At 41.6% G+C, this 26685-nt stretch overlaps 3 protein-coding genes across 7 annotated transcripts in view; 2 read left to right on the top strand and 1 right to left on the bottom strand.

Moving 5' to 3' along the window:
* LOC143366131 (pancreatic lipase-related protein 2) lies at nucleotides 1-2558 on the top strand. 4 transcript variants are annotated; one of them, XM_076806926.1, is made up of 6 exons: nucleotides 1-608; nucleotides 687-790; nucleotides 863-1170; nucleotides 1243-1338; nucleotides 1416-1661; nucleotides 2415-2558. In XM_076806926.1, the coding sequence occupies exons 1-6, from the start codon at nucleotides 135-137 to the stop codon at nucleotides 2486-2488; spliced, it is 1302 nt and encodes a 433-aa protein (XP_076663041.1). In that variant the 5' UTR covers nucleotides 1-134; the 3' UTR covers nucleotides 2489-2558. The 4 variants fall into 4 exon arrangements, with proteins under 4 accessions (XP_076663041.1, XP_076663042.1, XP_076663040.1 ...); XM_076806927.1 differs by lacking the exon at nucleotides 2415-2558 and adding an exon at nucleotides 1714-1774 and having other exon boundaries at nucleotides 1416-1665; XM_076806925.1 differs by having other exon boundaries at nucleotides 863-1338.
* On the bottom strand, nucleotides 2518-24802 carry Nost (Nostrin). 2 transcript variants are annotated; one of them, XM_076806912.1, is made up of 9 exons: nucleotides 22947-24802; nucleotides 20453-21028; nucleotides 7682-7770; nucleotides 6285-6364; nucleotides 6054-6178; nucleotides 4472-4936; nucleotides 4067-4396; nucleotides 3820-3972; nucleotides 2518-3737 (listed from the first exon to the last, which is right to left on the bottom strand). In XM_076806912.1, the coding sequence occupies exons 1-9, from the start codon at nucleotides 23910-23912 to the stop codon at nucleotides 3318-3320; spliced, it is 3204 nt and encodes a 1067-aa protein (XP_076663027.1). In that variant the 5' UTR covers nucleotides 23913-24802; the 3' UTR covers nucleotides 2518-3317. The 2 variants fall into 2 exon arrangements, with proteins under 2 accessions (XP_076663027.1, XP_076663026.1); XM_076806911.1 differs by having other exon boundaries at nucleotides 20453-21034; nucleotides 22947-24799.
* Tcs4 (Threonyl-carbamoyl synthesis 4) overlaps nucleotides 16275-26685 on the top strand; it is a 59396-nt gene continuing 48985 nt past the window's right edge. Inside the window, exon 1 of the mRNA XM_076806929.1 lies at nucleotides 16275-16289. The gene's annotated coding sequence lies outside the window, so the exon portion shown is untranslated. The remainder of the gene's footprint in view (nucleotides 16290-26685) is intronic.

Genomic DNA, 26685 nt, shown 5'->3' with positions numbered 1-26685 from the left:
CTTGAAATTGGCGATGTAATCTGTATTATCGCCAGCTTCAACTTTTTTTTGTTACTGACACGTCTGATTTATTTGAAGGTCACGCGGAATGTTGTTTCCAACACTAACTGGAAATTTCATCAGAGAACGGAAACATGACATCTCGCACATTGATATTAATTAACTTCGCTTTACTTTCGGCTGCGCATATAAATGCAAATATAAATAGAAGTTTGGTCCATGTTGGTGAAAATTCATTGTCTTCTCAATGTAATAGCAATTTGACGGGCTTTATCTTTAAACTTTCAAATTCTTCGAGCTTCGTGGACCTCCGTAGTACCAAGTCAAGATCAACGCAAGTCGATTGTTTTGGCTTAGGGAAGACATTAGCGGCTACTTTGGAGTGGTTTTTCATGAGCAAACCGAATGGAACAGATGCTTTGGACGTTCAGTTTTTGCTGTCTTCGAGAAAGCAGCCGCGACGTGTACACGTTGTGCTCGGTGAACAGTTTGGCTTGGAGTGGACAGATTTCCAAATTGATCGCAAAACGATCATAATAGTCCATGGATTTTTATCGCATGGTCAAGAATCCTGGATTAGCGACATGGAAAAATCGTTTCTTCAATGGGTTGGTCAATGTTTCTTTTCCTATGAGTAAATTGTTTCGTAGTAATGAGTAAATAAACCGTGCCCTTTTATCTTTCAGAACGATGTTAATATTGTAATTGTAGACTGGGGTACTGGTGGCAATACTTGGAATTACTACAAAGCTGCAGTGAACACAAAAGTGGTGGGATATCAAATTGCAAGGTCTATTTTCTATCGCTTCGCGAGTGTCGCGTGGTCATACAAATATTTCACGGAATTTATTCTTTTGTGAAGACTTTTAGAGCATATAGAGAATGCAACAAGTGCTCTAAACACATCTGATCTGAATAGTTGGGGATCTTTACATTTAGTGGGTCACAGCCTTGGAGCACATATTTGTGGGTTTGCTGCGAAGGAGTTGAGAGCAAGACAGAGTAAATGGAGGATTGAACGAATAACTGGACTGGATCCTGCGCAACCGTGTTTCATGAATGCAGATTCCACTATGAAGCTCCACAAGACTGATGCATTGTTTGTCGATATCATTCATACTAATGGCAGGTTGCTTTCTGAGATTGGATTAGGTTTACCAGAGCCTATAGGTGAGTTACGTTTCATCTGCAGTTCATGTTTCTTTTATGTGACTTTAGAGTTTAGAGTATCCCTTCTGTCAGGTCACGTTGACTTCTATCCCAACGGCGGCAGAATCCAACCAGGTTGCATAGGAATAGATTCTTCGTATTTCGAATATTTACCAATTCCCCTGCGAGGTTGGTATGTGCCAAGTGTCAGTCGTAAATTTATCATTATAATTTCCTGTTTCAATGACACAATAATTCCCTTCCAGCAATTAATAAGTCTATATGCAGTCACGGACGTTCGTACATTTATTTGACGGAGTCTTTGATATCTGATGTTAAACATAATTGCACCTTTTGGGCACACCACTGGGATTTATCGTATCGAAATTTAATACAAGTAGCAGCGGACTATTGCAATAAAAGTATTTGTACCGAAATGGGCATAAATGCAATAAATCATCCTCAACGTGGAACATTTTTCGTCGCTACCTCCAACAGTGTACCATTTTGTAGTAAGTTATATATTGTATATATATTGAACGACCAAAGACATGAAATAACGAGGTCCAGAAGATTTAGATAAAGATCCTATATTTCGATCTATGTTTAGGGTGGCTCTTATTTTCGACTTTTGAATTTTCTTCCCCTCCAGAATAGTTCCAAATAATTAAAAAAAAATCCGTCAAACAAAAGTTGTAGATCTGGACAAGGAGCATATTTTATGTTCTATTACTTTTTCTCGTGCGACAAACGGTTTTCGAACAAGTCCATAAAAAAAATATAAAAAAACAAACTTTTTTCCCCCAACTTTCAAAATTTGGGGGGAAAAGTCTTTTTTTAGTTTTTCAAACTTTTTTTCGAAACCGTTTGTCGCACGAGAAAAAGTAATACAACATAAAAGATGCTCCTTGTCCGGATCTACAACTTTTGTTTGACATATTTTTTTATATAATCAATAACTTGGAGGATATTATATAAAATCGACTTCGCGAGCTGTTAAATAATAATTTAAATGTTTATGGACCCAGGGCACTCTTTCCCGTTATCCGACCGAGTTCAAACTTTACACGGAGTTTTTTTTTAATTATTTGGAACTATTCTGGAGAGTGCCCCGAAGAAAGTCTTGAAAAAATTGTTACCAAGAGTAAATAAGAGCCACCTTAATGTTTAACTATCGCCGAGCTTGTTGTCGCTGAAAATAATTGTTAAGCACGTGGGTGCTGTGGAATGTATTCTTACAGTATCGCCGATCTTTTCTCTTTCAGTTAACAACACTCGCATTGTCGATGAAGTAATCACTCAGTTGGAAATAGATCTTGCGACCACACTTAACGATTGAGACGTATCGATGAATTAATAGGACATGTATTATTGGTTTATAAATAAATGCTCTTTACTTCAGATTGCAATTACACGCGATGCTTAAATTATTCACTATTCCTAAAATGCTATGTACAATTGGATTTCGACGGTTAAACGAGTTATGTACATTTTGTAATATTTAATTTTATACAATTTCATACTCTTTTTGTTTCCACTTAACCGTTCCATATTGTTGAGTAATATCGTAGTGACTTCGACGCAATCGTTCCTAAGGATAAAGAAGCTAGTGATATATGACATCGCAGTATTCTAACTTGTACCTCTATCATAAATTAGATATAAATTAGAAGACGTAGATCTCTAAAAGAAACAGGAAACAACAGTTCGTTGTATTAATATATTTCGGATTATTAATTATTATTCACCGCTGTATCGAGTACACGAACTTTCACTTATACCTGTGTTAATATGCTGTGGTTGTGCGTTTTGCATAACTTTTACATATGCTATTATTGGCACTTTAACGAGATAAACAAATATCCGTTTACTGGCTGCCTTGTCAAGAAAACAATTAAACTTGTGCAAATGCCTAAGAAAGTTAATATTTAAAAACATATCTCGCACTCGAGATTCAAGTGTGATAGGTACGGTCAACGGTGTACGGTAAGTTGTTAGATCGACTTAATCATAATCCTCGACGATCATTCAATTTTCACGTCCCGATTGCAATTCTATGGCATTGATTTCAATTGTAAATCTCATTATTTCTCTGTTTCACTTTAATAAAAAAAAAGTACTTAGGTATATTTACTGAAGACAAAAGCAACAAGAGCGGATTTAAGGAATCAAAGAATGACTTGTACGTAAGTGGCTGGAAATATTCCAGTTCGCCCCCTACACTCTCCTATCCACCAACCATCCGGCTGCTTCTGGTGCACCGTTATTAAGTCTCCAGGGCTTAGGCTAAGTTCGTCGTTTAGATTTGCCGAATACTGATAGATCGCCCTACACTGTTCCGTCCCATCGGGCTTGCTCGCTGTATCGGCATTATCGACGTCTTGATTGTTGTTATCTTCGGAATGACTGCTGAATTCATCGAAATCGCTGAAGTCATCCTCGTCCGGTGGATTCTCCGAGTTTCCATCGCCGGCTGTTCGATCAGCCCAGTGACGACTCTCGGTCTCGTGATCCTTTGTAAGATGCACTTCTATTTCATCCTCGTCGTCTTGAAACTCAAACGATTCGTTCTTTGCCCAAGAAGGAATCTGAAGGACAGGTAATAGCATCCGTTTACCTCGTAAATAAATCTGTACCGAAATTACATTATACGTATTTCCAGGCTCGTACCTTAAGAACACTTTGCTGCAAGCCCTGCTTATCCCTGGAAACTAAAATATGTTCCGCCAACGGATGCTTGCCACGTTTGCTGCCTTCTACTTCCGCCAGCGTCCCGCCGACCTTGTACCTTGCTGCCTCTAGGTACAGCAGCATGGAGCGCATCTGGGGCAAAGAAAAAGGGCGTGAGATAAACGATCGTATTGCATTAGCAGCACCACTCGGCGCGGGCTAGTACAGAGAAAGTGATCGAACGTACATGGTGCAATTTTTCCGTCACATTCTGCGTACTCTCGTCCGCCGCAAAGGCTGGCGTTGCCACGAAAGCCCTGTGAAGCGTTTCCAGACCCTCTCTGCCGCGTCTTTCTCGTTCCAGGTCTTGCCTGATCAAATGAAGAACTCTGACCAACGCTTGTTTCCGGCGCTCCCTGTTCATCGCCAGAGTAACGTGCTCGGCATAAAAGTCTGGCAGTAGTTGCTCCGCGTTGCAGCCGTCGTTGCTCTCCACTCTACGTATAAGATTCTTTAAGATCTCAATATCTTGGGATACGTTGCAGTTGCGCACGGGCGCCGCCAGACGGTCCGCACTCTGGAAAACGAAGTGACTTTATCGTTAGCGGAGCTTATTTCTTCATACTGTTAGTCGTTGGAAAAAGTGCGTTACCTGCTGGAGACGAGGAGCAAGCGCTTGCAAGTGCGCCAAGTAAACGTTGGCGAGATCCTTCAGGGCGCTTAGCCGTTCTTCTTCGAGAAGCTCCATCTGTTTGGCCCCTTTCCTCACGGTGCTCTCGTACTCGAGCCTGGCTCTCTCGGCTCTCACGCTCACCGTGTAAAACTCCGTGTCCGCCCTACGGGACGAGTCCTCGGCCTTTCTCCTCCTCGCCTCGAGCTTGCTCGCCTCCTTCTCCGTCATATGATGGCTCGACGATTTGTTATTGCTCTGCTGGCTCTGGCTGATCGATTGTAACCTCGCCAAGTCTTGCAGCCTCTCGTTTTCTCGCGCGCTAGAGAAACTCTGCTTCTTACTTTTCATCGCGATGTTACGCCACTCGTGAAGAGACTTTCCAGCTTTGTCAACGGAATTCTCGATGGATTTTCTCGACCGTCCTTGAGCCTCTGCCACTCCTATCTGCGGACACGCGAGCGCGCCTCTTTCATTAACCGCTTTAACGCCTCTCATTGTCAGTTACCGCCTCGAATAGCGTGTATAATAAAATAGACGAAAGGCTATTTAACGCAACGCGGCATTCTCTTTCTCCTTTACGCGTGTTTCCCGCGCCTATACAAATATAAAGCTGAAAGCTTCAATATGTTTGTGTGTTTATCTGTCGCATGAGAGCTTTGGAACGATAAACTCTGCGATCATGAAATGTGCTTCGGCTCATTATGCCTGACTGATCCAGATGAACGTGATTATTTTCACGAGAAAAAAAATTAAAGCGAAATTTTTATAAAACCAGAATCAAAAGTTTCGGGCGAAGCCGAGTAGCGAAGCTAGTATATGATAATGCTAACCGGCGCTCTAGACCTGATTAAATTCGTGCCAGAGAATACATTCGTTAAAATATGTCAAACAAAAGTTGTAGACCCGGACATGGAACATTTTTTATGTTCTATTACTTTTTCTCGTGCGACAAACGGTTTTCGAAAAAAGTAAAAAAAAAACAAACTTTTTTCCCCCAAATTTTGAAAGTTTAAATGCTTCTAGAACACTTTATTTATGAAGGCGAATAAAAAAATGGAATTTTATTTTCGAAGACTATTTTTTAAACATTTAAGGGGGGGGGGGGGGCGTATATCGAAATATGCGAAAAATCTTATTTTCAGTGTTTGATATATCATGAATGTTTCCTGAAAATTTGGGGCCGAAATTCGCAAAAATATCGAAGATATAGAAAAAAGTTTTATTTTTAGTTTTTCGGACTTTTTTTCGAAACTGTTTGTCGCACGAGAAAAAGTAATACAAGATAAAAGATGCTCCTTGTCCGGATCTACAACTTTTGTTTGGCATATTTTTTTATTTAATCAATAACTTGGAAGATATTATATAAAATCGACTTCGCGAGCTGTTAAATAATGATTTAAAAATGTTTAAGGACTCAGGGCACCCTTTCCCGTTATCCGACCGAGCTCAAACTTTACACGGAGTTTTTTTGAATTATTTAGAACTATTCTGGAGGGTGCCCCGAGGAAAATCTAGAAAAAATTGAGATTATCAGCAGCGAATTGGAACGAATGTAACTTACTCTAAGCGGCTTTGCGAGCTGTTCGCCAAGCGTTATACCCCATACTCTGTGGGCTTCCGCGGCAGCCTCCATTTCCTCGCCGACGCATCTCCATGCCTCGTTTACACCTCCGTTACTATTGCCACCTGTATTGCGAAACATGTGCTTTGCTTATTAAATCGGACATCAGAAATTTCCTTTGCTAGAGAGAGAGGGGCGATAAGCGCGTAGATTAAATAACTTAAGAGATACCTTGATCCTTCGCACACGCCTTCGTCAATTTATTGCTCAGTTTACTGAGCCCTTTGGCATAAGTTGCTTCTAGCTCCGCTCTGAAATAAAGGAGAGCACGATATGTACCTTTAAAGCAGTCCGTATTGCGACTAGGAATTACAGTGTTTTATTACAAATAGTGGCGTATTTAGTGTAAACAGTGCCTAGGGCAAGCGTAGAATTTGCGCCCCACGCATATCATTCTAATTCCACCTTTTCTGTTCTACTTCTTTGTTAAAAGTGTTCGTCACACAAAACACTTTATTTAGAATTTAGATAATCTTTTTAAGGAGGTTCGATACCTCACTTGCGGGGCAGACGGCGAGAGGGATAAGCCTATGCTTATACATGGGAGCTCTGCGGTGATACCACTCTTAGATAAAAAAAAATTATGTAGACAAAAATGTTATTTACATGTCTATTCCTAATAAAATTATTACTACGTATTTTACTACTACCAATAACCATCCAAATAAATTTATTCAAGAAACGCTATTTCTTTCGGCTTTTTTGCGCCCCCCGACATTGGCGCCCAGGGCACCAGCCCTACTTGCCCCTCCCTAAAAAGTAGAGACCATGGTATGGTACGTGTAGTAAAAAGACACGTGTACACGGGTATTTGTGTATTTTGATCAGATTTGGGCATTAACTACGGGAGAATGGGCAATGGCGGTCACTTAAGCAATAAGTGTAACAAAACCGAGTGATGCTTTTCAATTTTAAGGATTATCGTCGCGTCTAAAAAGAAGCTCGCTTATTACCAGTAATGCCTTAATTTTTTGTATCAAAATAGGTAATCGATTAAATAAATCTTGTTAATTTTATAATTGTGTTATTAGTTACAATCTGAAAATTTGTAAAACCATACTTTCCGCATATTATTCTAGTAAATATATTTAAATACATTAATTCTTTTATGAATTTCGCAACCCCCCAGAGTTCTGGGATATCTATAGATATTAAAAATCAGACGAATCAAAATACGGATACGTTAATATACGTGTATTTATAAATACACGAGTATCTAAATTCACGTGTATTTAAATACACGTGAAATAGTGCACGGGTACACGTGTACTAAAAGATACACGGATTGAAGGACAGATACGTTTAATACACGTGTATTTAAATACACGTGAAATAGGGATCTCTACTAAAAAGTGACACGTTGTCTGTTTGTGTTTCCTTCTTTCACGCCTAAACGGGTGAACGGATTCCACTGAAATTTTGAATATACATTAAATACGTCCCAGATTAGATTACAGGCTATTTATAAATACCCCATCTAAAACAATAAATAAATAATAATAATAATAAGTTCCCGGGTGAAACCGGGTAACGGGTCAGCTAGTCTAATATAAAACTTTTATATTTACCTTTCGTGGAGGATCGACGCTAACTCCTTACAGAAATCCCCGCCCTGCTTCACGTATCTCCGGACATCTTCGAACCCGCCTTGTCCTCCCTGTAAGCGGAAAGCACCATGTATATTAATCCTTCTTCCACTACTTCGGACAGGGAAATGATGGAGGTATCTCGTTCTACGGTTGAATAATCGCGGTACTTAAGGGGAACGCAGAAACTAGCGGTAACCACGCATCGTGGCTCACGAGATGCAACATTTCTAATGTCCCCGGCCAGTGAATTATGACGATTTCTTTAACCGGCGCGTTCCCGCTGGCTTCAGCTTCCGGACTGCGGGGAAAAAAGAAACTCACGGTGGATACGCTTCCGTTTCACTTCTCGGTGTCTCTTCGCTTTATTTCACCGGGGCTACGGCACAGATTTATGAGCGCCGAATCGATTTATAGCATTCCCGATCCTCGCGCTCGGAAAAGAGAGGCTAATCCCTCGAATGTACGTGCACGCTGGCAAAAGGAAAGGCATCAATGACATCGACGTGTCGCTTTAATCTCCCCGGTTCTAATGGCCCGAACGGAAGTGCTTCAGCTTCCGAACTTTTGGCATCCAGCAACGCGATACAAGCAGTTGAAATAAACACCGCAAATCACTCACTGTGTAAGTAAGTGTAGGGGAAAGGTGGGGTAGTTGGTCACAGTTTCGCTTTTTTTTTTATTACAATAATAATCGTGGCTCGCTTGCTTTGTTTGTGTTTGATTGTTTTAGTGGAGGCTCTTAGAGTATTCTCAAGATACTTGTACAAGTTTGAGAGCTGAAAACTAATTTTAATGGCTGAGTTTCAACGTTTTCTGGCAATGACGTAGCGCACAAGTAACCCCCCACTGAAGGGGAGACTCGGTGAAAAAGTTAGGGAGACTTGGTCAGTGAAGTTTAAGAGTAAATGACTATTATTGTCAACGAATTTCTGGCCAAAAACTCAAGAAATCTTATCGAGCAGCCACCGCATTCCCCTGATATGGCTCCGGCCGACTTTTTTCTTTTTCCGAAACTGAAATTACCACTTCGAGGCTCCCGTTTTCAGTCGATAGATGACATAGAAGAGAATTCGCGGCGAGCACTGAAGTTGATTAAAAAAATGCGTTCAAAAAATGTTTCGATGATTGGGTTGTTCGTTGGCATAAGTGTATTATTTCGAAAGGGGCCTACTTTGAAGGCGAGACAATAAATTTCGATGAATAATACATATTTTGTGTTTCATTGACCAAATCCCGGTACTTTTTTCGCAGAATGTAGATACATCGTGCCAAGGCTCATCAAAATCGGTGTCTACCACTTGGTGTCCTCCCCTTCTTAGATATCATCTGATTAAGATGATGACGAAGGAAGGATTTTCCTTCTCACTTTCTCTGCCGTATTTCTGTTTCATTAGCCGCGGTATGGTTCTTCTTGGGGCGTTTTCACCTGTTCAAGTGTCCCACCTCACATACTGATCAAGTATTCCTCAGTGCACTCGATTTGAAAATGACAAAAAATTAAACATACCTTAGACCAATCAATAAATATTAATTGACCAGAAATTACAGTTCTTACTTGATACATTTCAAATCCTTGAAAATGCAACGTTCAATCGAAAGGGAGGAAGGACAAGGTGACCGAAATCTTTACTTTTTGTCTGCAAATGAGATCGAAGCTTCTAACAACATTATTAGACCAATCAATAAATATCATTAATTTACCAGAAATTACAGTTCTTACTTGATACATTTCAAACCCTTGAAAATGCAACGTTCAATCGAAAGGGAGGAAGGACAAGGTGACCGAAATCTTTACTTTTTGTCTGCAAATAAGATCGAAGCTTCTAACAACATTAATCTATGCTCTCGAAGGAAAACTGCAACGGGAAGCGTTGCGATAATGCAAACACTACCACGATAGCGTGACAGCGAGCCCAAATTGCCAGTATATTAATTAAAAAACTGATGTGATCGCGTATCCCCGCTGATCAACTATCCCACCTATTCCCTACTGTGGTGTAATCTCGACTGGATTGATCTATTCTTCATCGTACCGAAACCGCTAAACGAGTTAACGGAATCAATTTCCAACGATAATGCGAATCTTCCTATGCGCGCAACCGATTCTTTAACGAACGACACACTTTCTCGAGCGCGATTTATTTCCTTCCGTAGCCTCGAAAGTTACAAGAAAGCATAGCTGAGTTGCCGATTCGTCAACATTCGTGGGGCTTGCCTATCGGTAACTAACGGCACAGTAATGTCGATAAATAATGAACACCAGCGAAGCCAACGTGTCGTTATTTAAGGGCTTAGCATCGCTTCGTGTAGCAAACGCTACTGCACATCTTCAAACGTTCCCTATGCTTTTAATTTTTCACCTGCAACGTGCATTAGATATTGCTTGTATCGCGTATTAGGCAAGTGGTATTTGTGTGCCCATACGCGAGATTTTCTCACTTCGATACCGAGTCTACTGCGTGAGAATGTTGTCGGTGTTCCTCTGTTACACTAACGAGTGCCTAATGTGGATTTAAATCACAGTGAAAGATGCAGGCGGTTCTTTTCTAAAGTCCAGAGAGCTGCTAAAGATTTTCACTCGATTTGACTGGAACGCAAAACACATGTACAGTGATTAACGAAAATATTGGGGCGCTTTTTGAAATCGCATAACTTTTTTAAAATTAATCCAAACGACTTGAGTTTTTTTTAGAAGCTAGAAGGATTCAAAAATTGCAACTGGTCGGAACAGCAAAAAAAAAAATAGTAAACCCCCGAATTCAGCGATTTTCGACCTTATTCTGCGATCTATAAGTGTTTATAGCTCACAAGGGAAGATCCCGAACCCGAAAGTTCAAAATATTCCGAAACTTTGTGAATATGTAAGGGATTTCCTCCTGATTACAACGCAATTTTTGTTTGCTGCCCAAATTCACTCGAGCGGGGGTGAAATTAACCCCCGAAAATTCGGCTATTTCCAGATTTTGTGTTATAACTCGCGAACTGTAAGAGATAGAAAAGAAGGGTTAAGACGTAAGTTACTTCTTTTAATTAGATCTATCATTTGGTAAAAAAATTATTTCAAAGTTCACGAGTTATAACACAAAAGCGGAAAATAACCGGGTTTTCGGGGGTCAATTACACCCCTTTAGAGTGAATTTGGGCAGCGAACAAAAATTGCGTTATAATCAGGAGGAAATTCCCTACATATTCGCAAAGTTTCGGAATTTTTTGAATTTCCGGCTTTGAATTACAGGCTCACAAAGAAAAGTTTAAAAAACGACCTTTGCTATTTTCTTTCATATTCCGACCAATTGCATTTTTTTTTAAAAATGACGAGACACATCACTTAGCAAACTAATCCTACTAGCTTCTAAAAAAAAACTCATATTGCTTGGAACAATTTTGAAAAAGGTATGCGATTTTAAAAAGTATCCGAATATTTTCTTTACTCACTGTACGTATGTACATAAATCTGCAATAGGCAAGTAGCTGTAATAAAGTTGTGATAATGGTAATTGTTCTCTGCGATGCTACTGGCGAGAGATCGCACAGTCGATGCAGTGAAGTACCGGAGGTCATTAATATTAGAAAGTATCCTTAAAAATCTTTCACCGGCTACGTACAATTATTATGTACTATTACCCGGCCGAAAGAAGATCCCCAAGAGGCGGGCTCGGGCGATACAGTCCGTCGCTATGACGATTGGTCGAATCACCTATTTTGGCACACTTTTAAAGACGCGACACACGAATTTTGGTTATTGGCTGAAGTAGGCACATACATTGTCGTACCGCGCGACGAAGAGAGCGCACAAAACACATCGAGATCGAGTGGAATAGAGCGATCTGACCGACGAACGCCAAAGCAATAGCGTAGGCATCTCAGACGGTTAACCATTAATATATAATAACATAAAAATTTCCTTATTTTTTAAACAATCTGTGCGAGATTGCGTTTGGGCTTATTTTAATCAGAAAAATCTAACCAAACCAATGATAATACTTTCCTGAATATATTGTGAAAAATAAGGAAATTTTTATGTTATTATATATTAATGGTTAACCGTCTGAGATGCCTACGCTATTGCTTTGGCGTTCGTCGGTCAGATCGCTCTATTCCACTCGATCTCGATGTGTTTTGTGCGCTCTCTTCGTCGCGCGGTGCGACAATGTATGTGCCTACTTCAGCCAATAACCAAAATTCGTGTGTCGCGTCTTTAAAAGTGTGCCAAAATAGGTGATTCGACCAATCGTCATAGCGACGGACTGTATCACCCGAGCCCGCCTCTTGGGGATCTTCTTTCGGCCGGGTAATAGTACATGGGGATGCTTCTGTTTAAGCGGAACTTTTAAGTTCGTAATCGTGAGATTTCTAGTAGAATGTAGGTATGCAGAAACTCGGATATTACAGTGTCTCTTTGCTTAAGGGGACCTTCCGGTCTAAAAAAATACAAAAAATTGAAAATTTATCATTTTTAAAGGTGCTGAAAGAATGAAAAGTATAGGAAAAATTCGTGCAAAAGTCACGCGAAAAAAATCAGCATTTCAACATTAAATAGCCGCCATTTTGTTTTAAATTAATATTCCGGAAAATTCTCTCCACCAACCTGAGGATACATTAATATACCAACGAAATCCTTTTTGTTTTTTTATTTCAGATAACCTGGTTCCGAATGGCAGTGCTCACCGTAAAACCAAATTTTTAAAAATACTTCTCGGATGTCGTTTGTTATTTTATCGTAAACGTAAATATTTTCCTACGAAAAAATTACCAAATGTTCTTTAAATCTTGCTCCTTTAAACGCAAAAAGTTCTGTAAGAATATATGCTTCCGCTTTTTCAAAAAAAATTCCCAAACATTCGCCTCTTTTCGGCCGCCTGACTATAACCCCTTAAAGGAAATCGAATGAGGTAATATCCCTGTGACATTCTAAACAGGCATCCGTTGATCGAAATGTTAATCGAAAATACGTAAGGCGAAAATCGAAACCGGTATTCTTGGCAAACAAGCCGGCCACCCGGTAGGCGTGAAAATTCTTTTTCAATTTCATATCTTGCCGGCTATACCAGATCTGGATTTTCCTGTGCGTTACGTGCCGTCTTGTATCTGAAATTCATTTCCCCCGATAATAACCGGATCGAAGGAAAAGAATTATCGAAAATATCATTTACGGCTGTATTCTGGTGTTACGCCTGAATCAACCTTCCGAGTAGGCAGCTTTCGTAAAGTTCTGGCTGGACGGCTTTCTATGCGACGTGTAAAATTATTTTTCCAACGTTCTCATTTGCTGCCAGCAGTCCAGCTGAATTTCAGTCTGCGTCTTTCAGGCGTCCGACCGTCGCACAGTGGGACGGATCGACGTTTAGGTAGGCATTCAGTTCATTTCTTACATATTTCATCATTTAATGATTATAATCTAAGATTACAGGTAATATATTGTATAATAAATACAATAATAATTTTTTTTCTCGTCGCTCTTTTTAACAATGGGACTTCAAGAGTCCCTTCATGTTGATTTCCATATATATACATCCATATATATGGATCGGGGCTTATTAATAAATTCACTTCCAACATATATTATTCATTATTATTATATTTGAACATTACTCAATTAGTGTAATTTAAAGTTAAAAAATACGAAAATGGTAACAAAAAATCTTAAGTTGGCAATAGAATATAAGTGTTTATATTTTTCATTACAAGAAAAAGACTAACTAAAATTATTCCAATGTGTAAAAGCTGGTCATTTTCTAAAAATGGAAATCTAAAATTTTGTTTAGAATATTTAACTGAGGAAGCCCAGAACGCCCGAAATAATGATTTTAAAAACTACTGCGAATTATACGCAAAAAGAGCAGCCGAAAAATGACAAATCAAGATGTTCTAAATAATTTATTAATAAGCCCCGATCCATATATATGGAAATCAACATGAAGGGACTCTTGAAGTCCCATTATTAAAAAGAGCGACGAGAAAAAAAATGATTATTGTATTTATTGTACAATACATTACCTGTAATCTTAGATTATATTCATTAAATGATGAAATATGTAAGAAATGAACTGAATGCCTACCTAAACGTCGATTCGTCCCACTGTGCGTCGCGTTCGTTTAAATTTTAAGTCGGCACCCTTGCGATTTTCATCCGCGACGTAACGCAGTAACGCTGGTTTACTCCCCTGGACCGAGTAGAAGAATTAAAATAAATAATCGCCGTATTGCAGGTCGCGGGTTAACAGTAGGCGAGGAGAAATACAGCCGAAGTAATTAAGTCTTACGCGGAGCTCCGTCCTTACTTCTACCCAACAAATATTATCGTTGAAGCGATTCAGGGAACAATTTACTTGATAAAGCAAATCGCTTTATGCAAAGGTGCTTTTTATCTTTCCACTGAATATTCGATCGTAAAAGTAGCCTGAATATTTCTCTGCCTTTTCTACGATACACCTGCTAAATACATAGCGTGCCTGCCATCGCGAGAGAAAGATCGACTTTCTTACGATCCATCTCCATTCGTTTAGATCTAGGCGTCGAATAAGCGCTCTCCGATACAAGCGGAATCGCCTGGCATGAAACTTGCATCGAAGGAAACTTATTCGCGTTCGGTGATACCGAGCGCTTCGACTAAAACGTATTAGCGGTGCGTGGATGTCGAAACCTTTCGAAGTAAAAGGTTAATTGATACGTCAGCTTGGATATTATAATACCACGGTCGCAGAACAAATGGGCTAGCAGCTAGTGTGCAACAGGTGGCGAACGGTCATATAGAGCTTCCCTGGTTGCTGTCGCGTCGTTGCGTCGATAGTCGATACCTTTTAAAACACAAAACAGGCTCACTTGCAACTTGCACCCAGGCCGCAAGTTTTTTTTTTAAAACAGAGACAATCGCAGAGATTGTTTTCTCGTTACGGCGATACAGTGGTAAAGTTATGGAGTATATTAAAGTACGACGGAAGTAAGGAGTTATTGAAAAAGTTTGGGAACCGCTGCTAGGAACGAGCGATCTGAACTTGAACTTTCTGTTTTAAGCGCAGGAGTGTGTAGTTTTGAGTCGTGCTCCAACTTTTTAAGGTCGGTCGCTGGGACAAGCTAGTTTGAAATGCCCGGATTTTCAAGTACTGCCTGCGAAAAAGTAAACCGATAACCGGCGTTCCTGGGATCAGGTATTCGGTGTCGTTTTCCAACTTAAGGGGGACCAACACCTTGAAGCCCGGAAGAAAGTGCAGTTCTTTTGAATTTTATGTTAGATATCCATACGTCGTAGGAAAGTCATTGATATGGGGTTTAAATGTGCATGTAGAGGACAGTATTTTAGAATTTTTGCGTGACGAAATGTACAGTTTTAATCGAGTTAAGACGCGTCGAACACGATCTGATGGTTTCCCACTTTATTCACGTCGCGTTCATCTGAGAAGAAAAAGGAGAGCATTTTTTTAATCTATGTTAATATAGTTACAGTTAAGCGTGCGGGAATTTGAATACAATAATTTTTGGAAAAATGGCGGAGCTTAAAGGGAAAAGTTCTAAAATTTCGAGTCGGTTTAAGGAAGAAATCAATATATTTTGGGGTGGAAAAAATAGTAGAAATAATTTATTTTTTATTTCCGTACGCTTAAGTGTAACTATATTAATATAGATTTAAAGAAATGCTCTCCTTTCTTTTCTCAGATGAACGCGACGTGAATAAAGTGGGAAACCATCAAATCTAACGGCGACCTCTATAACTTGATTAAAAGTGTATATTTTGTCGCACAAAAATTCTCAAATACTGTCCACTACATGCACATTTAAACCCCATGTCAATGACTTTCCTACGAAGTATGGATATCTAACATAAAATTAAAAAAATTGCACTTTTTTCCGGGCTTCAAGGTGTTGTTCTCCCTTAAGGGGTTATATCTAGTCAGGAGGCGGAAAAGAGGCGATTTTTTTTTGAAAAAGTGGAAGCATATATTTCTACAGAACTTTTTGCACTTAAATGAGCAACATTTAACGAATATTTGGTAATTTTTTGTTATAGAAAAATATTTACGTTTATAATAAAAATACAACGACATCCAAGAAGCCTTTTTAAAAACAGTGAGAAAGATATCTCAAAAACTACTCCACCAATCTTTCTGAAATTTTGTGGGCTTAGTTTTTATATAAAGATCTACTGAATAGCGGAAGGATCTTTTTTTCCAATGCATAGTTTCGATTATATCAACGAAAAATGGCTTCATGGATGTCACTAAATGGCCGTTTTTCGTTGATAAAATCGAAACTATGCAATGGAAAAAAAATCCTTCCGCTATTCAGTAGATTTATATATAAAAAATAAGCCCACAAAATTTCAGAAAGATCGGTGCAGTAGTTTTTGAGATATCTTGCTTCCCCTTCTTAACAAGGCATCTCGGATGTCGCTGTATTTTTTATTATAAACGTAAATATTTTTCTACGAAATAATTACCAAATGTCCTTTAAACGTTGCTCTTTTAAGTCCAAAAAGTTCTGTAAAGATATCTGCTTCCGCTTTTTCAAAAAAAATTCACAAACATTCGCCTCTTTTCGGTCTCCTGACTAGGTGTAACCCTATAAAGCTGTATTACCTTGAGGGTTCAGAGTAATTCACGCGAGCTTCGCATGAAAACTGTTCGGTGAACGGAGACTAGTAGAACGCGTTAAATAGATAGCCCTGGAATTGGTAGAAATGACATCAAGATGCGCCGTGGTTGAAGAACGCGTCAGTGTTCTAAGGAGAGAAGAAGAAAGTAAATCTTGTCGCTCATCCTCGGTTGCTTGTAATGAAAATTTCAAACGATTAGAGATCGCTGGTGGTGTATGCGGTTCCTTTCCCTTTTACCTTCGAGACTTCCTTGACTCAGGTTCACGTGACACGGTGAAATCGCGGAGGTCGCAGATACTATCGTCCGCGCCGCAGAGACTACGTATGCATGTGCATAGGCTCCCGACTCTCGCACGCACGTAAATCCTCCTCTACGAGAAGAGGCATCCTTGCCTCTGCTTTCCTTCGCTTTCCTTTGCTTTCCTCGGCACGCTCAATTCTCCACGCGTTCCTGCAATTTCTACGGCTAGGTGCCTGGCATGTTTCGCGCGTATACGAGCCCTGATACGCGTCGCAGTCGCGTTGGAGAAAACAAATGGCAATGGCACAGCACGAATTCGTTGCTTCTCCGCAGATTAGCGATGGGAACGATGCTCTCGCGTATGGCGCTGCGTGTAATTATAGCGTGAAAGAAATCAAAGCGTCAGAGAATCTATCCGGCTCTCTCGCGTCGATAGAAAGTATCGCATACTTCGCTTTTCCACCATGTGGTCTCGTTCGAAATGGACTGTTTAACGAGGAGATAGGTGGCATTTTGTTTAGGTAGCATTCGTTTGTGCAAGTGGGGCAAAATGTGACGATCACGTGGAAGACGTCTGTCTGGATAGGAAACCCGTCGTATTATGCCACTGGTGACAAACCGGTAGGAAGTCGTTCCGTTCTAACATAACGAAAGCATATCGTTACATCATCGTAACATCCCTTCCTCCCGCGAGATGCTTCTCCAAAGTGATTCAGCAGTTACGACGGATTTTCAATGAGAAACGACTAAGCTCGCGTAACGTGTACGTGTTCGACAGGATGGTGGAATTAATGTTTTAATTGTTTCTATCGTTTCTGATAATGAAAAGTCCTATTTTGCTTTGGAAGAAGTGTTTTTACTTAATTCTCCTCAAAATAGTTAGTGTTAATTTCGTCCTACCCCTTCAGGACAAAAGTAACAACGACAGTCACTGCGGAAAATTGCCATAACTCTTTGACTACGTATCATGGAACGCTGAATTTGTGGTCAAATGATAGATCAAGAAACACACTACCTTAAGGCATAATTTTCGTTTTTATATCTGTAAGAGGTAATTGGCAGCTAGGCCAAATGTAAAAAGTGTTACGTTTGCCCAAGCTCTCCCCTACTAGTCGCAATTTTTATTCGTCTCCTTGTAATTAATGCGCAAAGAATACGTGATTTTCGAGCGATCCGACTGCCTAGTTCCCTTAAGGGGTCATGCTCAGTCAGGCGGCCGAAAAAAAGGGTGGTCTTTGGAAATTTTTTACTCAAAAGCTGTACCACATTTCTCAAAAAATCTCTTTTCCTTTTAAGGATTGCATCTAGTACCGTGCATTGTACTTTTTTTATTTAAAAATATATATTAATAACTAAGTTATTGTCCATCACTCGAAGGTTCTCTAAAAGAAAAGAGGCTTCTGCGGTGACCACTGCTGCTCGAAAGTCGATCATCTAAAATAAAAAATTCAAAAGAATTTACTTATTATGTTATATTATCTAGTATTTGAACGAAGGTTTTTTTTTAAAAATTGAAACTTTTACTTTAAACATCAGCCATTTTTCCCAAATCAATATCTCGAAAAATCCTTCGTTCAAATACTTGATAATATAATATAACAAGTAAATCCTTTTGAGTTTTTTATTTTAGATGATCGACTTTCGAGCAGCAATGGTCACCGCAGAAGCCTCTTTTTTTAGAGAACCTTCGACTGATGGACAATAACTTATTGTTAGTTATTGATAAATATTTTTAAATAAAAAAAAATTACGATGCACGGTACTAGATGCAATCCTTAAAAGGAAAAAGGATTTTTTGAGAAATGTGGTACAGCTTTTGAGTAAAAAGTTTCCAAAGACCACCCTTTAACGGAGGATCGTCCCACTATCGAATATTTACTGGGACGGGAGGCGAAACACACCTTTACGTGCCGATGGAATCTGCCCGCGAGAAATTCATCGGCGTTTCTCGCGACACGTAGGTATCACGGGCTTATGCGTGTCTCCTCTATTGCCAAACGTTGACGTACGTTTAATGCAAGTGCGCAGAAAGGAGCAAGTACGCTTGGACGAGTGTGTACGCGAAACGAAGTCGGTTATTTTCTCCGCCCAGCTTTCCCACACTTTCCACGCTTTGATCGCTGCTCCGAACAGTATTTATATTTACTGTCTGCGTCTGCGGCATTTATGGCACTTTGCTCGAATAGCTATCTAGAGATATTCGTATACCTCTGTACGAATGCATAAGAAGAGCGCCAAAGGCTGTTCGCGACCTTAACGGTCGATTGGAATCGGAATCGATTGTATCGCGCAGCGTCGTTCTATGCACTTGTGCGTGCGTACTTTGCTGGCGTAACAGCTGGGAGACGCATTGAGAAATACATAATAGGAAATTGGTACGCATGCAAGTTGAATCTGTGAAAGGAAATCGATAAAGTGTCTCGGGACTCTTGACCGAAATCGAGTGAACGTGTAAGCTGGGACACGAGTCATTCCTTTGCTCTACCTATCGATATTAGGGTGGCCCTTATTTGTACGTGTCGAAATTTTCTTTTTGTATTAATTTTCTCACTTCATTTGCTAAAAAAGTAGTCCCCGAGAATGTTTATTGCAATCGAATAACAGGAAAGGGTGCCGACCAGGCCTTAATGTTTAGAAATCATCAATGGTTTGAATTTAAAGAATTTCTCAAAAATGGTAAGCCCTATCGCAATTTTGTTCAAATAATATTGAAAGAGCATTCAATTCTCTACAATTACTGTATATAGAATTTCAACGTGCTTTCAGCCAGTTTTTAGATAATAGCGTTTGAATACAGAGAGGTCCGCATTACGCGCGTGTAGACAATACCTACGTCGTGCCGTAGGGGAGACACCAAGGTAAAGTGAGCCGAGAAAAGTTTCAGGTCGAATCACACTTTTTTCCCTTTCAATGAAAAATGTGTGGAAATAGATTTATAATATAATTTAAACATTACTATTGATAAAACGACGAATAGCAATGCTTAAAGTAAACTTAGAGTATATTAAAATTCAACTTGAAAAGAAAAAGCGAAAACGACCACTTTGCCCCATATATGAGCTGAAATAGAATACGAGTTTTAACGAAGGATATAATTATAAAATTAACTTTATTAGAACTTTTAAACTATTTAAGCTATTTTTTAAAAACATATTTCATATTAACATCAAGTTATTTCATTATTAATTTCAAATAACTTGTATTAACAAGTTTAATGTCAATAACTTGTACTTTGTAACATTGTACTTTGTATAAACACATTTTCTTTTGAAAATGAGTTTTTAACTGAGCTTTGTTTACACGAACAGTCTGGCATATTATTACCAAAACAAATACATACATAATTATTAATAAAGTGCATACTTAATCTATCTAAATAAATTTTTTCACCAAAATTTGTAAATATATTCTATTATTAAGGAATAAATTAAGAAGGCTCATTTTACCCCGAGGTTCACTTCACCCCGGTCTCCCCTACAGGTGAGCCGCACGAAGTGCGGACCTCTCTATATTCAAACGCTATTATCTAAAAAATGGTCGGAAGGACGAAAAAATTATGTACACAGTAATTGTAGAAAATTGAATGCTCTTTTAATGTTATTTCAACAAAATTTCGATAGGGCTTACCATTCTCGAGAAATTCTTTAAACTCAAACCCCTTTCTGTTGTCCGATTATAATGATCTCTTTCAGGGACTATTTTTTATATAAAATGGAACCATATTAGTGGGTGAGGGTAAAAGAAATCGCAGGTTGAAAATAAGGGCCACCCTAATCGGTATGGACTAGCGAGTCTCTATTCGACGACGGCGAAGACGACGACGAGCAACGAACGTTTGTCGTTTCAGACGTTCAGTGCAATTACGCGTGTCTTGTGTAACGAAAGAAGCGGTCGCAACGAATGAAATAGAACGATATACCTCTTCAGTCTCGTGAACGTTCAGTAGATGAGTGGAGGCCATTAACCCTCTGATTGACCCTAGCATTCTCCTCTTAATCAGTCCAGCTTTTCGAGCATGATCCTTGGTCTCGATCTCGCCAGTTGCATTGTCCGCCTCCTCGTTTTCCGTGTCGGAGCACAGCTTGTCCATGCTGAAAGAGACCGGGGCCACTCTTCTCTTTTCGCTCTGCTTGTCGAAAATGTTGTCCGAGCTGCCAACTATCATTCTGAAGTCGGCCTGGTCGCCCTTCAAATCGTCCGCGGCGTTTCTCACGAAAATCCCGAGAGCCTCGGGAGAGGAGGTGGCGTTCTCCTCCAAGACAGAGGCCAGCCCGAACTCTTCCACCCTGGTGATAGATCCTAGCTCCTGCGTCCTCGTTTTGGTGAGATCGTACGAGGCGCTCTGACTCTTGGAAATTTTTGCGAGCTGGGCCTCGCCGGAAATAGCCCCGACAGCCTGCAGCCTAGCGTGCTTGTTTACAACCTCGTTGATCCGGGACGTTTCGTCGCGTAGCCAGCATCGCATTTTCTCCCATGCTTTCCCCAGTCGATGTTTCTGCAACTTTTCAGATAGCCGTGGACACGCGATCTCCCGGCGGATCGTTCTCGAGGAGAACGCCAGGCCAATCGGTAATCAGACGTAGCGATAAACCTTTGCTTCCTTTATTCTATTCTGTAATATTCAAGGAAATTGAAATCTTCAAGTTAGTTGGGCAATCAGAAGCGTTTTATCGTTATCGCCAGGTCTGATTCAACCGCATTCGCCTTTTACGTCGCACAGTGGCACATAATGACATCTTTTGTTCAAATCACTCTAGAAGTAATTTTTCGGAAAACTTGATAATTTTTTTTCGAAATTCTTCGCGATCAAATTCTCCATCGATCTGTCCGGCCGAAATGTTGAATTTCGTTGCTGATTTTTTTATATTTAGCGAATTATACAGCACTTTTCGAAGATCAGTATCTGTGGGCTTGTTTGGCCGCCTGCTCCTAATTTAAAGTCAGACTTTCGGAATTGAAGGTGGTGAATCCAATGTGTTGAGAAAATTTCAGAAAATGGGCTTATTCGGAAGAAACATAGTGCGTCCAGTTTTTCGGGGACGCTGATTACGAATATCAGGTGATTATTATAAAGATCGCATCTTTTATTTGTACCACAAATCTAATACTGTAGATCAAATTGTAAAATTTAAAATGGCGGGCGGGCATTCGGATTTTGACAAATTTTTACGCATCTCATAAATGTGTACGTGATTTTGCATATTTAAGCCTATCCGTCTGTGTTCATAAGCTGAATGTCCCAATTTCTGCTCATTTCGTATTTTTCTTATTATTATAAGCGTCACGTTTGTACTGTAGTTGTACTGTAGTGTATCTGCAAATTTTAATCACAAACAAATTTTTTACACCTTCTTTCCGACGAGTAACCTCTTAAATGAGCAGAAATTAGGACATTCACCTTACGCGTTCTTATAGTTGACTTTTCGGATTCACTGTTGATGAGCAAGATTTTTAATGTTCGATATTTTTAGAAGGCCTGATTCACTTAACGTTTTATCCCGGTTGCCTTTAGAAATCCGATTTTATCAAATCTCTGATTTCTTGTTTACGTACGTGTTTAAAAGTACCAAACATTAAGAATCCTGCTCATCGATATTGAGTCAGAAAAGTCAACTATATTCGGCATATTGGATTCGCCACCTTCAATTTCGAAAATCTGACTTTAAACTCAGAACAGGCTACAAAAAAAGCCCACAGATACTGATCTTCGAAAAGTGCTGTATAATTCGCTAAATATAAAAGAGTCAGCAACGAAATTCAAAATTTTCACCGGACAGATCGATAGGGAATTTAATTGCGAAGAATTTAAAAAAAAATCGTCACGTTTTCTGAAAAAATTACGACCTGTAGGCTGATTTGAACAAAAAACGTCATTATGTACTAAGGATTGCAAACCGGCAAATCGGTTTGAAGTTTTTTTTCACTGATAACGTAGTAGATGTCGACGGAATTATGCGCTGTGTATATGCGTTACATTGCTATACATCCAATATTTACCGGTAAATCGCCAAATTTTTACCGGTAATTTGATAAATCACGTATTTCTCGATATTTACCGGTAAATTACGTATTTCTCGATATTTACCGGTAAATTACGTATTTCTCGATATTTACCGGTAAATTACGTATTTCTCGATATTTACCGGGAAATTACGTATTTCTCGATATTTACCGGTAAATTACGTATTTCTCGATATTTACCGGTAAATTACGTATTTCTCGATATTTACCGGTAAATTACGTATTTCTCGATATTTACCGGTAGATCGCGAGAAATAGTAGCGCATAATTCCGTCGAGATCTACTACGTTATCAGTGAAAAAAAGCTTCAAACCGATTTACCGGTTTGCAATCCCTATTACGTACCACTGTGCGTCGCGAGGATCGGCTTGCACAGGTACTTGTGTATATACCTTTGGAAATCCTCTGTGACGAGAAGCGCCGAAGCCGGCGTCGTTCGAGCATTCTGGGTCCGAATAGGAGCCCGACATCGCACCGGGTCCGTCGCGCTCCGATATGTTGTAACTTTTCCTTCCAGATTTCAGCGACCTCGAGGATCGTTTCGCTCGATCGTACCGCGCCTTTCTTTCGGCCGGTAATCCGTCGATTTTCATTGCCGTCGATTCGTCCGCTTTCTCTCGGGCAATGTCTTCGTGGTCCGTGTCGCACGATTTCCTCGACGGATCACCCGCGGCTTCGTCCACGTGGTCCGCCTCGTCTCGAACAGCTGCAGTTACCACGTCGAGTTCCGTCGGGATCGTGCCGTGAATTTCGTTACCGTCGGCCTCCGCCTCGCCTCGACTTTCTACGACTCTCTCGGTTTCGGTTTCGATTTCGCCGGGGACGCACGAATTTCTGGGAAAGTCGTACAGCTGATTCGGCGAGGCCGCCTGTTGCTCGTCCGTTGCCACGTCCTCCGCGCCCGCCCCGAGTTTCTCGTCCGCCTGCAAGAAGCTGAAGCTGATAGTCGGCAGGCCGTCCTCGTCGGTTTTCACGGACGTGACCGCGGTCAGTTCCACGGTGCTCCTGTGCCGCTTCTCCGGCGCGGCCTCTTCGCTCTTCTCCGAGCTGGCGTTATCGTTCGACCGGCACTTCAGCATCTCCTCGTTGTTCTGATACAATTGTTCCCCGCCGGCGGAGGCAGAGGCGTCTACCATCGCGTCGGTGGATCGCTCGGCTGTTACCTTGAGCATGTCAGCCTCGATTACGTCGGCGAACGCGTGACAGTGTATTATCACCGGCACGGGAACGTCGTACCAGATAGTCGTGGAAGAACTGTCGCTGTTACCGTTCGACGACGATAATTTTCTGACCGACTTTAAAGAAGCCCACGCGTGTCTCACTTCTTCCATATTTCTCGGCAGGCTCAAAGCGCACATCTGCGGGCCATCCTGCTCCTTCGATTAGAGCCAACGGCGTGTCTGGAGACAGTCGATCCAGGCATGCTCCTCTTCACACTGGGAATCCATCTACTTTCGGCAGAAGCGCGTCTCGCTGCGAACGATACATCCCCGTCCTCTCTCGCAAATATGTAAATACACACATGCGCGATTCCGAGGGATTTGCCGGTGACACGCCTACCGAACCAGCGATCCTGCTTCGATATCGATCAGAGCCTCTCCGCGCGCGTCGCGGGACATTTTCCACCGCTCTGCGATTTATCCGTGTTCGATCCGTAATCCGCTGGGACCCCGTCAAGATTCCCTGGCGAATATCCCAGGAAAACGCGCCACAGTTGGAAAGTGCGGGCCTCGCTGTCGGTGGAGAGCAGCGGTGTAAATTCACCGAGCGACGCAAGGTGCACGGCTCGCCCGTTTCGAATTCCAAGGTGTCCGGTAACGCCGATGCGTACGCTCGGTGAATCGACTCGAAAATTCGATCGGACGCGTCAGACGCATCGGCGCGATTCGTACGCGAATACGTACACGCCAGCGGCGGCGAGCGACTAGGCTCGGGCAGACGGGACCGAGAGGAGTCTGTTTCGGGAGCGGTCGCGCTCTTACGTAAACAATTCGCTGGTTGCCGTCGTTGAACTTGTCTCTGCTGTGTCCCAATATCGGCAATTATCGCCTTTCCACCGTTTATTAGCCTTCTCCACTTCGGTTCTTCGTCCCAGCCAGTTGGATTCGCGCGGCAAGTAGTACACGCGCGCCTCCGGCGAACCGCGTGATGGAGTTGCACCGTGCGATTCCTACATCTTCGCGCCTTCCACGGAGCACCGGACTTCTCGGTTGCTTTGCTTGTTTCGCGCGCGTAGTCTTGCGCAGTGGTTAGCCTCCTCTTGCTTCACAGTTTGATATTGAAAGAAGGGAATTCAAGCGGATCGGGAATAATCGAGAATTTCGGTTGGATTCGTTCGTACAGGTAACGTAGCAACGACCTGCTCTCTGCTGATAGACGAGACGCAGACGCACCGGGTCTGCGGCCAGCAAATATTCGCGAATTATTCGCCCGCTGGTTGTGATCGGCAAACAAGCGTGTAGAGTCGCGTGACGCGCGAATTGCGAACGGATAAGCGTTCGTATTCCAAGGTTAATTACCTAACTATCTAGGCTCGCGATGCACCCCACTCGGTGGCCGGCAGACCATACGTAGCTGGACTCGCGTACCGAAAGTACGATTCCCGGTGATCGTGATGTTTGCGCGACGACGTTCCGGTCGTGACTGGATTCACGCTGGAAGCCGTATTATACAACAGCGTCAAACAATTATATCCGTATTATGCTGCGTACACACATATTGCGCAACCGGGCAAACGGTGCACCGTACCGTACCGTACTCTGCCGTGCCTCCACGAAAATAACACGGCACCGCGCCGCGCGAAAATTTCATCGCCCCAATGGTACCGTTCGTTCTAACAGTAGCTTCGGAAACCTAATTTCTTGCGAAACCGTCGCTCAACTGCAATCACCTACTGCTTTTCCCGCCGAGTCCGAACTAAGCATCGCGGCCGGCGCCTGCGGCTCGGGAGTTTCAAGCGAATTTTCGGTGAAAGCGACACCTACTCCCGAAATAAATTAATCAACGCGGACAGGAAAGTGGCTCGATGCGAGGGCTAATTATTCCCACCGCCGCTGAGGTCCGTTCTTCTTTCGCTCTTACTCCGCGGCTATGTCGATCGACGTCTTCGATGGAACTGCGATCGATCGTTCTGCACTTCGAACGGTCGTGAAAGACAGAAGCCGCATGATTCATGAGAAATGTTGACAGGCTGAGTCACGTGGTGGTTTGCATAAACTGGCGGATCATTAGTTTTTACCTGGCGCGACAGTTGCCGTAGCTACGTTTCTGGGAAACGCTCGAGTATGCCGAGCAAAAGTATTTGCTTCACAATTCGCACGTACCGATCGCAATAATTGTGCCGGTATCGAAGTGACGTTTCATTCCGCATCTCAGGTACGACAAACCGATGAAACAGAGGCTCACTGGTGAACTCGCGGCGACGCGACGCCTAAGTGAAAATCGGTTGGAAAACTCGCGCGAGTCCTCGGGAGAGGATGCTACGATTAACGCGACTGTTCGCAGCAACGCGTACCACTGCGCGGGGAGAAACTCGAGCAGAGAGAAGAAGAGTGCGTCGGGAGGAAACGCACTACGGCTACCAGTTGCGCTACACGAGTTGCACCGCTCGCGGACAGATACGTAATGCACGTTGGAGCGTAACGTTGCACGCTCCGAAACTAAACGAATGCGACCGCGACTAGATAGTTTAAGCGAGTATAACGCGCTTCTAGGCGGGAGGTTATTCTTTTTCTTTCTGGATTATATTTAGCTTCCTTCCGCGCGCGACACTCGCGTTACTGAAACATGCTGTACACGTGCGGCTCGCGTAATGCAACGGCGATTCTTACTCGACCGTGCGCGATCCTGCCGGCCGGCGCGACCACCCATTTCAACCAGCCTCGATTACGAATTATTACAATCTTTTGAATCCACGTTTCCTCGCCTCTTTACTCTACACTCTTGACTTAAGGGGCTGCTCCGGCCTAGAGCCCATAAAAATAGGCGATCTTTAGGAATTAATTAAAGGAAAACTACCGTATATAATTTAATGGGACTTTTGGCATTGTATTAAGGATGTATTAAGCTACAGAAATATATTTTTTTGTTTTATAATTAATCGTTGCAGATGGTACTGGGGAGTCGTTAAAG

This window comes from Andrena cerasifolii, chromosome 2 (genome assembly GCF_050908995.1).
Source record: "Andrena cerasifolii isolate SP2316 chromosome 2, iyAndCera1_principal, whole genome shotgun sequence".
Lineage (NCBI taxonomy): Eukaryota > Metazoa > Arthropoda > Insecta > Hymenoptera > Andrenidae > Andrena > Andrena cerasifolii.
Note: the sequence above shows the minus strand (reverse complement) of the source record. Positions and strands in the feature narration are given on the sequence as shown.

Bases quoted from the DNA above. Each gene is read 5' to 3' on its own strand.
- LOC143366131 (XM_076806925.1), top strand. From the start codon at position 135: ATGACATCTCGCACATTGATATTAATTAACTTCGCTTTACTTTCGGCT. The intron at 609-686 runs GTTGGTCAATGT...TTTATCTTTCAG, and splicing joins AAAAATCGTTTCTTCAATGG to AACGATGTTAATATTGTAAT. The intron at 1,662-2,414 runs GTAAGTTATATA...TTTCTCTTTCAG, and splicing joins CAACAGTGTACCATTTTGTA to TTAACAACACTCGCATTGTC.
- Nost (XM_076806911.1), bottom strand. From the start codon at position 23,912: ATGTGCGCTTTGAGCCTGCCGAGAAATATGGAAGAAGTGAGACACGCG. The intron at 3,973-4,066 runs GTACGTTCGATC...TCTTTGCCCCAG, and splicing joins TGACGGAAAAATTGCACCAT to ATGCGCTCCATGCTGCTGTA. The intron at 3,738-3,819 runs GTACGAGCCTGG...CCTGTCCTTCAG, and splicing joins TGCAGCAAAGTGTTCTTAAG to ATTCCTTCTTGGGCAAAGAA.